This window comes from Silurus meridionalis, chromosome 28 (assembly GCF_014805685.1).
Source record: "Silurus meridionalis isolate SWU-2019-XX chromosome 28, ASM1480568v1, whole genome shotgun sequence".
In the NCBI taxonomy this organism is placed as follows: domain Eukaryota; kingdom Metazoa; phylum Chordata; class Actinopteri; order Siluriformes; family Siluridae; genus Silurus; species Silurus meridionalis.
Window position 1 is genome coordinate 6,771,643 of NC_060911.1, and position 17,069 is coordinate 6,788,711.

The 17,069-nt window shown below is 38.4% G+C and overlaps 1 protein-coding gene across 19 annotated transcripts in view; it reads right to left on the bottom strand.

The window, feature by feature from the left end:
- Positions 1–17,069, bottom strand: part of LOC124381300 (adhesion G protein-coupled receptor L3-like) — a 298,169-nt gene that overhangs the window by 99,591 nt on the left and 181,509 nt on the right. For 14 of the 19 annotated variants that reach the window (XM_046842786.1, XM_046842797.1, XM_046842790.1 and 11 more), the window contains exons 6-7: positions 12,070–12,084; positions 4,852–5,652 (exon numbers count right to left, since the gene is read on the bottom strand). In XM_046842786.1, the coding sequence (XP_046698742.1) occupies positions 4,852–5,652; positions 12,070–12,084 (816 nt within the window). The remainder of the gene's footprint in view (positions 1–4,851; positions 5,653–12,069; positions 12,085–17,069) is intronic. The other 5 variants (XM_046842803.1, XM_046842805.1, XM_046842802.1 and 2 more) reach the window with 1 other exon arrangement.

Consider the following 17,069-nt stretch of genomic DNA (forward strand, 5'->3'; position numbering starts at 1 on the left):
TAATAAAATCAGATTCTGATTTGAGGTGAGGTGAGGAGGCCTGGGGTGCAGTCAGCTTTTTAATTCCTTCCAAATGTGGTCAAAAGGGTTGAGGTCAGAGCTCTTTAGCAGGTGCCTTAAGATCATCCACCCCAAAGAGTAAAGACCACATATGGCTTTTATCCATAGGCAGAATGTCAGAAGATAAAGGATTTGAAACAGTCACGTGAAACCTATAAAAATTGTAATGGGGACAATACCTGGGTCAGGGGGTCTGGTTAAGGTGGTGTAATAAAGGGTACAGGTAGGGGGTACAGGTTGTGTAATGAAGACTGTAGAAGCAAATGTCCAAAAACCAAGACCAGGTCTTTTTTACTATCAAGATCTACTGTAAAACAACCTTGTATTAAATATCAGCGACTATTGTTGAATCCGTCAGGCCTTATTCACTTTTACGCAAATTAATTTACGCTATCATCAGCACAAGAAATAATCGAAGAGTATAATGATCCTGCTGCCATTTGCACCGTTTTCTCACTCGGCTGCCACGCTGGAGCGGTTATTAAAAAATGGTGAACATTTAGCCGCAGTCAATATCCGTAATGCCTCTCCGAGCTGCACTAGAGCGAGTAATGGAGCAAGTAAATCCCGGTGGAAACTGCAGGACACTAATCATTCTGCCTGGGTGTGTCCCTCGGCTGTCTCCGTAACGCCTGTAACGTCCCTCAGACGGTACTTTCTGAGGCGCCGTCGTTGTCCTTTTATCGTCCCGATCTCGAGTACGCACCGTTGACACCATTACATCACACTAACGATGTGATGAGAGAGGAAAGGAGAGGGAAAGGACAGTGGGGTGAAATCGGAAGGGTCAGTGGGAGTGAAGGGGAGAGAAGACAAGGGGGTCAAAGATGACAGGTGGATGAGATAAGCCCAAGTCATCTGCCTGAGAAGTCGTCTTCATTACTGCACTGGAAATAAGTTTTGTTCCAGAAAGATGTCTTGTTAGGACACAGCTAGGACAAGTGAAGACACACACACACACACACACACACACACACACACACACACACACACACACACACACACACACACACACACACACACACACACACACACACACACACACACACACACTACACTGACCCGGTTCACCTACTCAACTAGAGTGTGTGTGTTTTTCTCACCAGGTATTTTAGAAGCTTTGTACATGTTTCACAATGAGACAGCACAGCGAAGAGGAAGAATAATGATGCCATTCATGCTCCTCCCTTGACGCAAATCATGCATGAACTCAGTACACACACACACACACACACACACACATACACACACACACACACACACACACACACACACACACACACACACACACACACACACACACCAAAACAAAAGAAGAAAACCCGAGAATACTCTGAAGTATTTTCAGGGTAATGATACAAATCGCTCTCACAAACAATAAATTGGAGCAATTCCTCTCAGGTCTTTGTGGATATTTTGTGCGCGTTATATTTATCATAGACCCCCTTTCAGTGTGCAAACTCTCCAAACTCAAGGTAAATAGTATGTTGTTTTTCATTAAAAAAATTTTTTTTTCTTTTAAATCAAGCATTTCAATTATTTATTTATTTGTTTTTAAAGCGAGATCAGGTTCATGTGAGGCCATCGCTGTGGAGCTGAGGATTCTGACACTTGGAATTCAGGAACGCTGAGCGAGAGCGCGAGAGCGCGATAGAAAGGCAAAGACAGAGAGCGAGACCCCTCAACTCACCGACTTCGGAGATTGTTTTGAATCCCATTAAACCCAGATCAAAGAAGCAGAGCTAAATTCTGTGCTATGAGTAGTATTGATGAAACAGTGTATTATTATTATTATTATTATTATTATTATTCACCAATCATGAGCCTGCTTTCAAAATCAGATGCACTGCAAGCGCTTCAGTTAAGTTTCAATGTACACGTATACTATATAGTCAAAAGCCTGTGGACACCTGACCTTATGATTCGTATGTCGTCTCAAAACACCCCATTCAGTCCTCATTTGCTGTTATAATGACCCACTTTTCTGGGAAGATTTTTCACTAGATTTTGGAGTTGCTTGTGTGAGATTTGTGCTCATTCAGCCACAAGGGTGTTAGTAAAGTCAGGTACTGATGTAGGATGAGGAGGCCTGAGGATTCACTGCCAATTCATCCCAAAGGTGTTTAATAGGGTTTAGAGCGCTATAGCAGGCCACTCTAACCCTGGAGCTCGCTTTGTGCAAAGGGGAAGTTTCATGCTGATTGGGTCTTAGTTAAAGTAAAGAAGAGATGGAACAGTACCCCATGGAAAGACATCCTATAAAATGGTGTGCCTCCAACTTTGTGGTAAAAGTTTTGGGAAAAATGAGGTGTCCCAATACTATTATCCATAAAGTGTACAGTTCAAAAAGAGCATTATGGATACATCAACCGATCTCATTCTTTGACTATTTTTTTTGTAGGTAGATGTTTTGCAGGTCTTCTGGTTCTATTGTGGAGGTTTGCTTACACACACACACACACACACACACACACACAGCAGTGGAGCCACAGCTGTGCTGGGAATAAATACCCGATGCTCGGATGCTCTGCATTGCAAGCTCCAGTGAGCAGGCAGATCAGTCTTATACACCTACAGGGCACAGGTGACATTGGGCCTTCTACACACACCAGTCTGTATTTACACAAGCACACACACTCCCTGCGTGCTCCGTAAGCACTGTTTTGTTTTTTGTTTTTTTTGCTAGGTATAACAGTGTAAAGACCATTTTTTCCAGTGAGAGGAAATTTGGCACTGTATAGTAAGGTCACCTTTTGCTACAAGAGTATCTCATGTGTGTAAACCATTGGAAATACTTTCACTTAATAAGCACTTGGTAATGAACTGTGGATCCATGGCTATAACACCGCATGGCAGAGCAAACTCAAACGTTATAATGAAGCAAAACACACCTAGCACATACACATGCAAACCTATTATCAGTGGGCAAAGAAGTCAAGCATGGGATGATAGGGATGGAAACGGGAGTGATACTTCGATGCAAAGAAGACAAAAGGCAAATTAATCTTGTAGTGATGATGGTACTGGGTTGCAAATTTGCTCTGACAAGTTGATGTACATCTCTGTAATTTAGTTTAGACCAATTTCCACCCACTAGCCAGTTTCGCTTATCAGGCTACAGCCACCAGTTGGCAAGGGTGAAGTGCTTCTCTGGGACACAGGAAACCAAAAAAATATGAGGTAGTATCAAAAGATGTTTTGTAACATGGCAACAGATGGCAGGACAAGGCTGCACGCACAGTCACAGGGAGCACCAACCTTCATAGGTCTGCGCCAAAAGACATCGTCCCGTATACAGCGGAGTCTGTGCAACTGGTGCTATTCTAACCTTGTGCATTACCATGTCTGCAATACCGTCAGAAAGTTAGAACAAAGATAATGCACCCTGTCACCGAACTCTCCTTACATGTGAGTCTCTTGGAAACAGCAATTAAAGAACAAAACTTAAATATAAGGGTATTATGTGCATTTATTCCTGATGAGCAGCCTAGGGTGACTGTGGCAAGGAAAAACCCTTAGTTGGTATAAGGAAGAAACCTTGAGAGGAACCAGAATCAAAAAGAAACCAGTCCTCATCTGAGTGTGTTACTATTTTAAACAAGAACACGCCCTAAAAAGTTGGCCTTGGCCAATGTAGGATCCCTGTTTTTATTTAGAGAACAAGTTATCGGAATGAGTTACAGTACAGCTGTGCTGTAGAAGTCTTGGGATTTCAGCTCATGACCTTTTGATCGCTGGCTCAAAACAAACCAACTGAACAAAAGTTTCAGCTTAACAATACAGTTTATACTGATATCTGCTACCTGTAGCATGCTCAGGAAGTGCTCTGAAATGTTGTGCTAATTCCAAGTCCTAACACAAAGACAATGCCCAGTATCGCAAAAAAAAATTGGGTAGTAATAGCTTCAAAGATGCTTTCTTTGTCAAGGAGGAATAATGAAGTGGTTTCTGGCCTGATTGAAAAAGTAACTCAACATCTAACCACTCATTCATTCTTTCTTTAATGCCTGGTGCTATCAGGATAGCACAACTAAATAAATAATTTAAAACAGGCAATAGCAATTACAGTGTGTCTGCAAAGAAAGAACAACCCCGTGCCAGAATAACCGCAGCAAGCAATTAGAATTTCTTTTAATCAACTGCACGTTTTTGTTTTTTTTTTCCTTTTTTTTGTTCTGGTGAGACTTCAAATAGTTCACCAGTGTAATTGCTCTAGAAATGTAACAACATTTCTCTCACAGCTGCCAGGCATGTTTATTAGTAATAGCAAAAATGAACGTCACACTTAGAGAAATCATAATTACCACCAAATAATTACCACAAGCCCGCACAGAAATGTGAGTGGAAAACAAAAAAAACACAACTGGGTTTTTTTTTTGTGTGTGTGTTTTCCATTAAGCTTAAAGTATGAAAAAAAGTATATGTTTGGAGGTGATAACTTTGCTCTCTGCTCCAATTAAAGTACCCCACAACCATTCCACACTCAGCATTAGCGACAGCAAAGGCAAAGCTTTTGCTAAAACCACCAATTATCCAAGAACACTTCCTCCCCCTTGCTGCCCACTTCACGCAGTGCATTTCTCGAGTGAACTAGAGGACACCGAAACTATTTTCACCTCTCGCCCCCCATGACCTCGACTACCAGTCTGTTAAAACACTTCTTCACATTTGCTATGAATCAAGGAGGGGGAGCAAAAGTATGAAAGCACAAAGCATGACTTCAGAGGCCTCACCCAAACAAGCTTGAGAGTAATAAATATAATAAACATGCGCATGTGTTTCATGCCTTACCTAGTCGAGTGTCAAGTGCTCCGAAATCCAACGAGTATTTAACCACATGGTAGTTATTCCAGACGTAGAGCAGGTTGTCCCTCGGGTTGTAATCAACGGCAGCTATGTATTGGTAAGAGTTAGGAAATGGGATTTCTAGGAAGCCATCTTTAGAGAGCTCTGTGTTGTAAATGTAGTCGATCTTGTTGCCTGTGGACTCGCTGTCATCATCCTCATAGACGCTCCGGAGCACATAGAGCACACCACAGATCATGAACGCGTTGGAGGCCGAGCGCTTATCGTAGGCGGTGTCCCAGGTACCTTCCACACGCAACGTGTAGGGGTTCAGCTGGCTGACCACGATGCGTCCACTGTTCTGCTCAGTAGCGTAGATCACCCACAGTCCATTCTCATCAACAGCCAGGTCCAGGTCAGACTTTCCACCCCAGCGGTAGGGTGACGTGTCGTGGTAGTTGGCACCGGCGATAATAGCCTCGCCGCTCTTGATGCGCGTCCGCAGGTCAAACTTGACAATGTTCCTTGTGCGCTCTTTGTTAAAGAAGAGCGCGCCATCGTAAACTACGAAGCCTGTGCCGTCCACCCGGTGGGGGAGTTTGTACGTGGTTGTGGGTCGTCCTGCGATAAAGTCCTCTTTGCTGGAGTACTCGGTGAGGGTGTCTGTGCGGTACGGCGTCCACGGCATATAGTAGATCTTCTCCGAGGCCTGCAGAGGGTCTTTACACCACGCTCCTGACTGGTGATCAGACTCGAACAAGTGCTCGCTTTGGTACACACCCCTCAGGAGGCCTGGACACAGGAAGACTACAGGACACAATAGGACAATCAGAGCAATATAACCATTGATAACCATTGATAAGATAATAGTGAGGACAAAAATATGGGGTGTTTCCTAACAAGAGGTTAACGTTAAAATCTTTAGCCAGTCTCCTTTTTCCTTCGGATTCTGGCAACATGAATTCAAATCAGACTTGGCTATCAAATCAAACTCATCTAATAAAACTTGCCAAATATCCTTCTGGGCTGATTTATAATAAAGGAGCATCCTCTAAGCCTCCACACCATCTCACACACTGCAGTGATGCTAAAATGTCTCGCATTTACCCAAGCAAAGGTTGTGCTGTAAATTTTGATAAATACGTTCAGGCGTCTTATTGGCAGTTGGTCAAGCAGGGTAGCAGCTCCGGAGACACAATAATTATTTTATATTTATTACTATCTGAACATATTCCCTCCCAATGGTAAGCACAAGCAGATATAGTCAATTTGTGTCATTTTGATTTATAATGCCTGCTTGCCCAAAACTAATAAGAGCCCATCCCTCTGCTTACAGTTTCTCAGCAGGAGTCGAGTTTGCAAGCACATCTGAGCTATGTTTTCAATAGCTATGGATCAGTTGCCCGATCCATACGGCTAAAAGGATTACTTTCGAAATATTGTCTAATTCCTATTAATTCCAGTTTCATGTATTGACACCAACGACAATATAATTTAGATGCAGTTAGCAAAGGTTTGTAATTAATTGCTGCACTTCCCTGTGACTGGGAGGAGTTGACGTCTACTTCTGATCTATGCATCTTTTTTTTTACTGCCACTAATAATTACAGTTCGTAGCAGAGCGCAAAATGTTGAAGGAAACATGTAGCTCTGCAGTTTTCTTTTTTTTTTGTCTAACCTTGACTTGTCCTATGTTTTATCTTCTTTCTAAAGAGATAGAAGATGCCATCTCGTCTTAAAGCCTATAAACATTGCACAGCTCTAGGGAGATTAAACGACCGTGAGGTTTCACAGTGATTAGATGGACGCAGGGTAAGAAAGATCTTGAGAAATGTTATCGTTTATCGGAGATACAAGATTCTCGGACGATAGGTTCCTCGTGTGTCCTAAAATGCAGAGTGGTCCAAAAACCCTGAAGGTTGGTAACCCAATAACCGTTTAAAGTCATTATATATTCATGAGAAATCGTGCTGAATGATCTTTAGTTCCGGATGATATGACCTTCATTCTGACTCAAAGCACTGCCCTGAGAAGTGAAGAGATATTGAGCATAGCAATGCTTATACAGGCATTATAAACCTTAATAGGGTATAATATTGGATTTGAGATATACTGCTACATTCGACAATTGTTATAATTTGCCCGAGACATATTTTACAATTCGAACGTCTACAGGGTCATAAAGGCATCTTTCTATGATACACTGGATTTTATAAAGTACTAGAAAGAACATTTCCTCTAATACACATTAAACATTAAACACACAGAATACCTGGTCTTAAAGGAACAGCTCACCGAAATGCAAATGTTCACAATTATACATAGCTTCAAACCTAAACTCAAGAAGCGAGCTTCAGATAGCAAATATGTCATGGCTGACTGAACACATTTTCATTTCCATTATTACTTTTCAACTGAAACTCAATCCGGAGAAGTTTGAACACCCCGATTCAGACCGTTGCTTAATAATTATGATAAATTTGTTTTTTTGGTAATGACAACCAGTTTTCTCATACACATGTCGCTTTTAAATAATAATAATATAAAAATAATAAATACATTAAATAATAATAATAATAATAATAATAATAATAATAATAATTCAAATAACAATTCTACTAAAACCTTATAAATATACATATTAATAAAAGTATGTTTCTTTTAAATTTGAATTAACCTGATCATGTGACATCACCACTAGGTCTGTATTGTTTGCATATAATATTTAAGATGATAAGATGATATTTCAGCAATATTATTGTAGCAAAATACACGAGAAGGATTCATAAACCTATAGCAGAAAAAATTAAAAGCCAAAGTCCAGGTTTTTTATTAAATCTTGTTTTTACTTGTCATAGCAAGACAACTATTGTGTTCCTAAGCCTTGTAAAAACCAAATAAATTAATTACACTTATGAGAGTCAGAAATTCATCAGACTTATGAGGACCTGAAATTCATCAGACTTATGAGGACCTGAAATTCATCAGACTTATGAGGACCTGAAATTCATCATACTTATGAGGACCAAAGACAGCCATCCTTATTCAGACTATATTTGTTCTTGAAAGTGGAGTAATAATTACCTTTGATCAATTTAGTTCTAAATGCCAATATGTAATTCATTTAAAAAGATTAGGATTTAAATATGTAGGTAACAAACGACAAGACAAATATATGATAAGGAATTTTGGTGGTTTGGTTTTACTCCACATGTCCCTTTCTGGTTAAGGTTACTGCTCATCAATGCAACATTCTTCTGACTGATCATCTTTATCCTACACTGAAAGATTTGTCTTGATAGGAGTGGTCACTTCCAAGATGACCCCAGATCTCATTTCCAGATTATGGAGTGGCATGTTAAAATGTGGAAACATCCTTTGAGGGAAGAATGGTGTTCATTCCTCATATAGAGTTTAGAAAATTGTAGAATCAACAATGAGGCACAATGAAGCTTTCTGGTGACGTGTAAAGCAGACTTGCTCATAAATGGACGTCCATTGACATCTATAGTTGACGTTATAGAAAGCTAAGTGATGTAACATGATTTAGACTTGTGAACAATAAAAGGCCAAATCTGCTGAAAAAGTGAGCATATATTTTGTATATTTTCTATGTAAAATATATATATATATATATATATATATATATATATATATATATATATATATATATATATATATATATATATATATATATATATATAGCTATTAGAGTAAAATGGCAAATTAGTGGTGATTTATAATCAAACATGTCAACCCAAAAACACTGGTTACTTGATAAGATCAGGATTTGTGCCAGCAAACAAATGATGGATAGACAAGCATGATGACTGATGGAATGGGTGACATAGAAACAGGTGAGAACATAAGCATGGATAGATCGAGAGCAACTGTAAAGACAATAGATGAATAATTAAGATAAAATAATTTGAACAATGGCTGTTAAGAACATTAGGATTGCTATGAGATCCAGGTTCAAACACCACCACCACCACCGCCACCACCGTCTCTATATGGAGAGAAAGTGTGTATGATGCGCACCTTCCTCAGGATATAGTTGTGGTTCTCGAAAAACCACACAAGTGTGTACTGCTGATTTAATTCCCCATGTTTGCTGCCTTGTACCGTTTAGTCTAATGTACCAAACACTAGATCGTATCATGCAGCACTGCGATGCTAATCATGTGCATTTCTGCTTACTGTGGTTGTAAAGAGATGTTAATTGAGTTACCAAAGCTTTCCTTTCAGCATAGACCAGTCTGTCCATGTGTATACATACACGTATGTAAGTGTCACCCTTTCAAATGCCCACACTAGATTTCTATGCCTATCATCCTCAGCCTCTAGCCTGCATCATAATGATGTCATTTCCAAGCCGGACAGCTTACTGGGTTTATTGATTGGAAGATGCAGTTGATTTGCGATGCTGCATCGATACGGCCAGCCAAACAGTGCGATGGGATCCTATGAGATTTAATACACATCGTGCATCGGACAATCTGGGCTTTATTGAATGTGTCAGTGTGAGTTTTAGCAGTGGAGTCGGAAAAAAAATCGATTCTTTTATAATTACATGAGGTGCATTCAGAGAACGTGGGCCTGGTTTGGGTATACTAATAATCTATACGTGTAACAACTCTCCAGGGCTTGGAAGAGATTATCAGATATGTTCAGCAGATAGATCTGTTTGTGTGTACAGCTTTTCCCTATACAGATGCTTCCCACTTTAGGAACATTCACTTTACGAACTTTCGCCGTTACGAACAAACCTGTCCTTAAAGGGAAATTTGTTTGGAGTCAGAAAATTGGACACTGGACTCTGGCGAATGAATTTTTTTAAGGGATTTTTTTTTTAATTTTTAATAATTTGTCTATTTTTATTTTTATTACTTAAAATATTGTATACAGTTTTTTGATTATTTCGATTTGTTTTAGTATATTTTATTGTTTATTTGACAGTATTTATGGCTCTTACATCATTAGGAGATATGCGTGGTCAATAACGAACACAGAAACAACTTACGAACAAATTCATCCTACGAACGGTCGTAACTTATTCGTAAGGTAGAGAGCGTCTGTATACTTTAACTCATTTCAGGCTTCAGCTCGCACCATGAACTGTTCTTCAGTTTCATTAAACCATTTAGGTGTTTCTACGCCAATGTTTTACAACAGAAATTTTACCTTATGGAATTCTGTTCTACATACTGAAAGACTTTTTAGCAAACTAGAAATGGGATTTTAATATCTACAATATATAGACTAAATACCTAAATCCTTGGCTGCTGGCACTGCTGTTTTCTTGCACTTAATATTATTAATAATAAACAATATTATTAGGGTTTTAGAGCTATTTCTGGTTTGTAGATTGTTTTACAGTGAATTCTGTAGCAGAAGGTTTCAGAACGTTGCTGAAAAGTTCGAAAGTAGAAATCAAAATCCTACATCGGAAAAATCTAAATGTCAGAGAGTATCGCCCCTCGAGCTTTAGCATAGCAGGCGACTCGCAGCGCTGCGTTGCACTTTTGTGTTTCTGTGTTTGTGTAGCCATGTGCTTTTGTTTTGGTTCATGAAAAGTCTCTGCCCCTGTTTCTACAAGTCTTGCCATTTTCAGGTCTTTTTATGTTCGCAGTTACATACACACATGAATTAGACACTTCCGGATCTAATCCATGTATGTGTGTGTAGCCTTTGCTTCAGTCTTGTCTCCGTTAAGTATCATTTTGTTTTATATTCACGTTGTTGTTTTGCCGTAGTTGCATAGTTACACGCATTTCCTGTTGGAAAAGTTTATTTATAACTTTGCCTGTATTTTTGTGTATTTAATAAAATGTTTCTTTGTCTGCCCTTGAATCCTTCTGGCCTCCCTTAATGTGATACTAAAGGTGTTTTAATCATTTCATAATTTAATTTGCATTGTAATTATGAATTCTAAAAAAAAAGCTCAGATTTGCTTTTTTTTTTGTCCTTCATAGACAAAATGTTCTAAAACATCTGGTATTATTGACACAAATCAAATAAAAGTATGTAAAGGATTTTCAGTCACGAACGCCTGTTGTATCTAGAGCTACTTCAAAGAATCATTAGGGATCTTCAACTTGTTCCTGTTGGAAGAACTTGAAGAGAAAAGTTTCTCAGTAGAACCCTGTAGCAGTGTATAGGTTGTATAATGAAAGAGGGTCTTAACTATTCAAAGAATCCTTGATGAAGCACAGTTTCGAAAAGTGTACAACTTCATCTAGAATTCTCTCAGGATCGTGCTATGTAGCCCCTCAAAGCTTAACTCTAGATCCCTAAAAATGTTCTTCTGTCTCTGTTAAGAATCCTAATGCACATGTTTTTATTCAGGGATCAACAGAAACTCGAATAAAAAAATATATTTTATGGTCCTCCATTGTGCACCTTTTCAGAAAGATGGGTATTTATCAACATTGTACAATTACATCAATTTATTTACATGAATATTTTATTTTTATATTATTACAATGCTAGAACTTTCTATTCTTGGATCTGACATGGTTATAATTCGGCCAAAAAAGATTTTATTTTAGTTAACGAGGTTTGGAATGGACCAGTTTAAGACTCAAGTCAACACCAAACATCCTGGAATTTATTACAACTTTTGTATTGTGATTTCTATGATTGTAACAAAAGAAAGAAAGAAAGAAAGAAAGAAAGAAAGAAAGAAAGAAAGAAAGAAAGAAAGAAAGAAAGAATCATGGACATCCTGGCTATGCTCCAAAGAGCCCATTTGAAGAACCATTAAACCATGGCATTTATTTAAATCCAGAAGGTGTGTATTGACAGTTACATAGACGACTATTTTAGGCGTTTTGGTTTGAACTCGGCAGCAGCAAAGTAGGAGAACCAAACCAGTCAAGGGTGTGGAAATGAGGATGGGTTCACAAAGGAAACACTATTACCATGGCTTTAATGGAAGACTGTGAGAGAAAAGAACAAAGCATGAACATACACTAGGTCTGCAGAATCCGCAAAAGAAAACGTAAAACATTCACAAGCCTTGAATCATTCTTTAAATCTATCATTCAAGCCAACACACAGGACGCTCCTCTTTCTTTTAAATCGCTTATGAATGTTTCACGTGGTGGTTATAACAGTGTGAAAAATGTGCCCTCGACGGTGTTAAACTGAAACATTGAGATTTTGTGTGGGAGGGGGGTACGGGGATGGGGGGTGGGTTAGCGAGAGGACATTTCACGTTACCTTTCTGTTCCACTTCTAGATAAGGCATGGAAAAGAAAACAGAGAGAGAGAGAAAGAAAGAGAGAGAGAAGCAGGAGAATGAATCATCACATAATAACCATAATATTGCACATATACTGTATAAACGGGTCAGGCTGGATCCTGTAGAAGGAAAAAAAAAGTCAAATGTGTTTGTGGAGACTTTGTGTCCTTGAGGAAACTGCATTTAGAAAAGAGACTTTAAATATGGTTAAATATGATATATTTTTGTAGAGGAAAAAAAAACAGGATAAACATTTATAAATGCACTTTATCAGCCCCCCAAAAAAAGCAATACAAGTATGTAAATGAGGATGTAACTTGCTGAGTAGATTTCATTCCTTGTTAAAGACACAATTTCAACAAACCCATTCAACAAAAACATTTCTATTGATGATTTAATAAACGTAATTTGAGTGAAGGATCGTTATAAAGCAAAATTGGCTGTAGATCATTTCTCAGACCTCATCCTGTTTCGTGTTTTCTGGGGTTTTTACAGGAATATTGCCCGAAACTGGAACTGGATTCTGATTGGTTAGATGGTGTTGAATAATAGTTAAATGTTATCTGTTTCTATAGTAACAAGAGTGAGTGCGTAACTTCTGATGGAGTGATACATGTGTGGGACATTTACGGAATGGAGAAAAGTGACTATCTATTCGTTCAGAATGTTTTCCACCACAGGGCTGTTTATGTGTTATTAACATCGCTGAAATTTCCAACTGTTTAACACAATGTTTATTGTGTACAATGTACATTAAATGCTCCTAAACTTTGTGTTGGAAATACGTTTAAGTATGGGACACGACTTTTCCAGCAATATGTGCTTCTTCACCAAACTGCTACTGAAGTGGTGCTTTAGTGGTCATTTACATTGGATCTGAAGGTCATGAGTTCAAATCCCAGCCACACCAAGCTCTCACTTCTGGGCTCCAGCACAAGGCCCTTCACTCCCCCATAGCTGCTCAGCTGTATGAATGAGATATACTGTATAAGGGCGTCTGCCAAATGCCATAAATGTGAATGTTACCACAAAGTCGGAGGCACACAACTGTATAGGGTGTCTTTGGATGTGGTAGAATCGAATTTTCATTTCACTTGAACTAGCAGACGCAAACTTGTTCCAGAATATATAATAAACAGGTTCGGTAGTTCTAATAAACACGTTATATCAGATGAAACACTTGGCTGCGTGTCACAAATATGAAACATCAGAAAGATTGTTTCACTGATGTATACAACACTGGGTTTAATATCTGGCTGTCAGTCTCTCAGACTGAGGTTGAGCCTTCTTTATTAAATTAATAAAGACAAGGCAAGTGAGTGCACACACTTCCACATACTCCCACACACTAGCATGTGTACCTGCAGTAACATAGTAGCAACATAGTAGCTATGAAGTAGGTACACACTAGGGCATATGTCCTGAATGTGCTTTTTGAACATCTCGTCCACATTTAACCCCTCCACTAGCAGTTTCTAATAATTTTATGCTGATTTGAAGATGTTCCACTAGATTTTGGATTGTGCTTATGGAGATATGTGCTCATTCAGCCACATTGCAGTAAGCGTTCTCATTCATCCCAAAGGGGTTCAATAGGGTTGAGGTTCATAACAAGGCACTCAAGATCTACTCCAACCCATGTAAACCATATCTCCCAGTTGAAGTAAAGTGAAAATTTAATGCTACCTAATCCAAAAATATCCAGATATGTGTGCCTTCAACTTTGTTTGTATGTATTTAAATGTATTTGTGACCTTGTCAATCGGAGAGCTCATCAGTCACATTTTTTGATGCTTATCATAATCCAGAAGCCGTATAACAACTCTAATGTGGACATGTAGCCACAAAACCATTGGAAAGCTTTGAGCAGGACTTACAGCCGTAACCAGTCATTTCCCTCTCAAGAGCTGCTAAAGTTAATCAGATGGAAAAGCCCAGAAGATGTAATATTACAGCTTTACCTCTGACTGTATCCTTCAAGCAGCATTAATACAATTTTGTAATTTTGATTTGTGAAATGATTCAAATGGGTGAAAGGAAGAAAGGATTAAGAAAGGAAACCAAGAAAAGCAGGAAGGCTGGAAAAATAAAAGGAAGGAAGGAAAGAAGAAAACAAGGAAGGAAGGAAGGAAGAAGTGATGAAAGAAGCATACATATAAAAAAGCAAGAAAAGCAAAAAAAAAAAAAAAAAAGGAAAGAAGAAAGAAAGGAAGGAGCATAAATGAAAGAAAGCAACCAAGGAAGGAAGGAAGGATGGAAACAAATTTAAGAAAACAAAACGCAAAAAAAGAAGAAACAAAGAAGGAAGGAGTGATAAAAGGAAGCATAAATATCAAAAGAAGAAAGAAAGCAAGAATGTAATAAAAGGAATGAAGGAAGGAAGGAAGGAAGAAAAGAAGAAAGAAAGAAAGAAAGAAAGAAAGAAAGAAAGAAAGAAAGAAAGAAAGAAAGAAAGAAAGAAAGAAAGAAAGAAAGAAGCATACATTAAAAAACAAGAGAAGAAAAAAGCAAAAAGAAAGGATGGAAGGAAGGAAGGCAAGGAAGGAAGGATGGAACGAAGGAAGGCTACCTCATCCAAAAATCTTTGTGCCTTCAACTTTGTTTGTATGTATTTAAATGTATTTGTGACCTTGTCAATCGGAGAGGTTTTTTGATGCCTATCATAATCCAGAAGCCGTCTAACAACTCTAATGTAGCCACAAAAACATTAGAAAGCTTTGAGCAGGACTTACGTTCTTCACTATTAAAGCTCGATGTGCTCCTTATAAGTCTCCATGTAAGTGTAACATATGCCTTTACAAAAGAAAGTATTTATACCAATACACATTGGGTTGAGACAAAAAAAAAGGCCTGTTTCAAGCTATTCTTCTGCACCGCTCAGTGAAAACAGGGCGTATGCACACATTTATCAGGCCGTCCCTAATAAAGCAAAGGGCTGGTCACCACTACAATGACCACGGACACTCGCGCAGTTATCAGCATTGCGTACCGTCTCCCGCTAGTCAAAACGATCCAAATGGAATCAGCCAATCGTGCGGCAAGGTCACTCCTGAACCAAGACGACTCACACACACACACACACACACACAAACGCAGAGCAACCGATTCTTCACAACCCGTTGAGCAGCGTCACGATTAAGGAGCCGATAGAACGGAGCGCCGGGACTCGCACGAGAGAAAGAGGAAGCGAGACGGACAGAAAAAGGAAAGAGGGGAAATTGGATATGAAAAGCTTTTTAGATGCTTTTCTGGGTATTTAATAAGATTTGCGAAGGCTGTCACCGACTCAGACAGTTATAGACTTAACAGTGAAGCAAAAAAAAAAAAAAAGATTTCAGGAATGTGGAGGCAAAAGAGCATTAAAGGCTCATGGGAATTATATTACTTCCAGTCACGTTATCGCTTTGATTATAGGGACATTTTCTGTATACGTATAATAAACTATGTTATAATGCACTTAAAGAATTCCTTTACATTCATAGAATTATGTATACAATAAACCTACAATATATGGGTGAATAATATCCAAATGATCCACCTGATTTCTCCAGCCAGGTGTGGATCTTCTCCAAACCTCCACAAAGGTGATGGCATGCAATAGTCTTTGTATGCGGTTGCATTACATTTTCCATTCACTTGGACTAGGAGACCCAAACCTGTTCCAGCTTTATACTGCTCTTTAAGCAGAGATAAAGGAGCAGCTCTAAGATATGCTTTACATGGATTGGAGAGGAAGATCTTGAGTGGAGCTCTGAGCTCAATGATATTGAACACCTTTGGGATGAATGTGAACACTCCAGGTCTTCTCACCTTCTCACCTACATCAGTACCTGACTTTACTAACACCCTTGTGGCTGAATGAGCGCAAATCTCCACAATCACACTTCTAAATCTAGTGGAACATCTTCCCAGAACAATGGAGGTTATTATAACAGCAAATTGTGGAATTAAATCTAATAAATGTGGACTATGATGTTTAAAATACACAAGATCTTTTCCATACAGTGTATAATACAATACAAATGATTTATTATTATTATATAACACATACTTGAAATCTTTGGTTTTTGGTTTTTCTTCTACAGCATGTCCAAAAAACCTTTTCTTCCTTTTACACCACAGCAACTTTACAATAAGCAGGTTTTTTTTAATCCGATTACAGTTACATTTAATGATGTGGAACGTCCACGAAACTAATTAGTTCCCGTTATCACTTTCAGCCGTAACCAGTCATTTCCCTCTCAAGCACTGCTGAAGTTAATCAGATGGAAAAGCCCAGAAGATGTAATATTACAGCTTTACCTCTGACTGTATCCTTCAAGCAGCATTAATGCAATTTTGTAATTTTGATTTGTGAAATGATTCAAATGAGTGAAAGGAAGAAAGGATTAAGAAAGGAAACCAAGAAAAGCAGGAAGGCTGGAAAAATAAAAGGAAGGAAGGAAAGAAGAAAACAAGCCAGAAAGGAAGGAAAGAAGGAAGAAAGAACTGATGAAAGAAAGCATACAAATAAAAAAGCAAGAAAAGCAAAAAAAAGAATAGAAGAAAAAAGGAAGGAAGCATAAATGAAAGAAAGCAACCAAGGAAGAGGGAAGGAAGGAAACACAAAAAGCAAAAGACAAGAAGAAAGAAAGGAGGAGGGAGTATAAAGTAAAAGTAAAAGGAAGCATAAATATCAAAAGGCAAGAGAATAAAAAGCAAAATGTAATAGAAGGAATGAAAAAGGAGGAAGCATAAATATAAAAAGGGAGCAAAAGAAAAAAGAAAAAGAAAGAAAAGAAGGAAGGAGTGATATAGGAATCAAATATAAAAGAAGGCAAGAGAAAAAACAAGAAGTAATAGAAGGAAGGAAGGAAGGAAGGAAGGAAGGAAGGAAGCATACATATTAAAAAGCAAGCAAAGAAAAAGCAAATGTAGCATAGCAAAAAAATCAAAAAGAAGAGAGGGGGGGAAGGAAGGAAAAATAAAAGGAATGAAA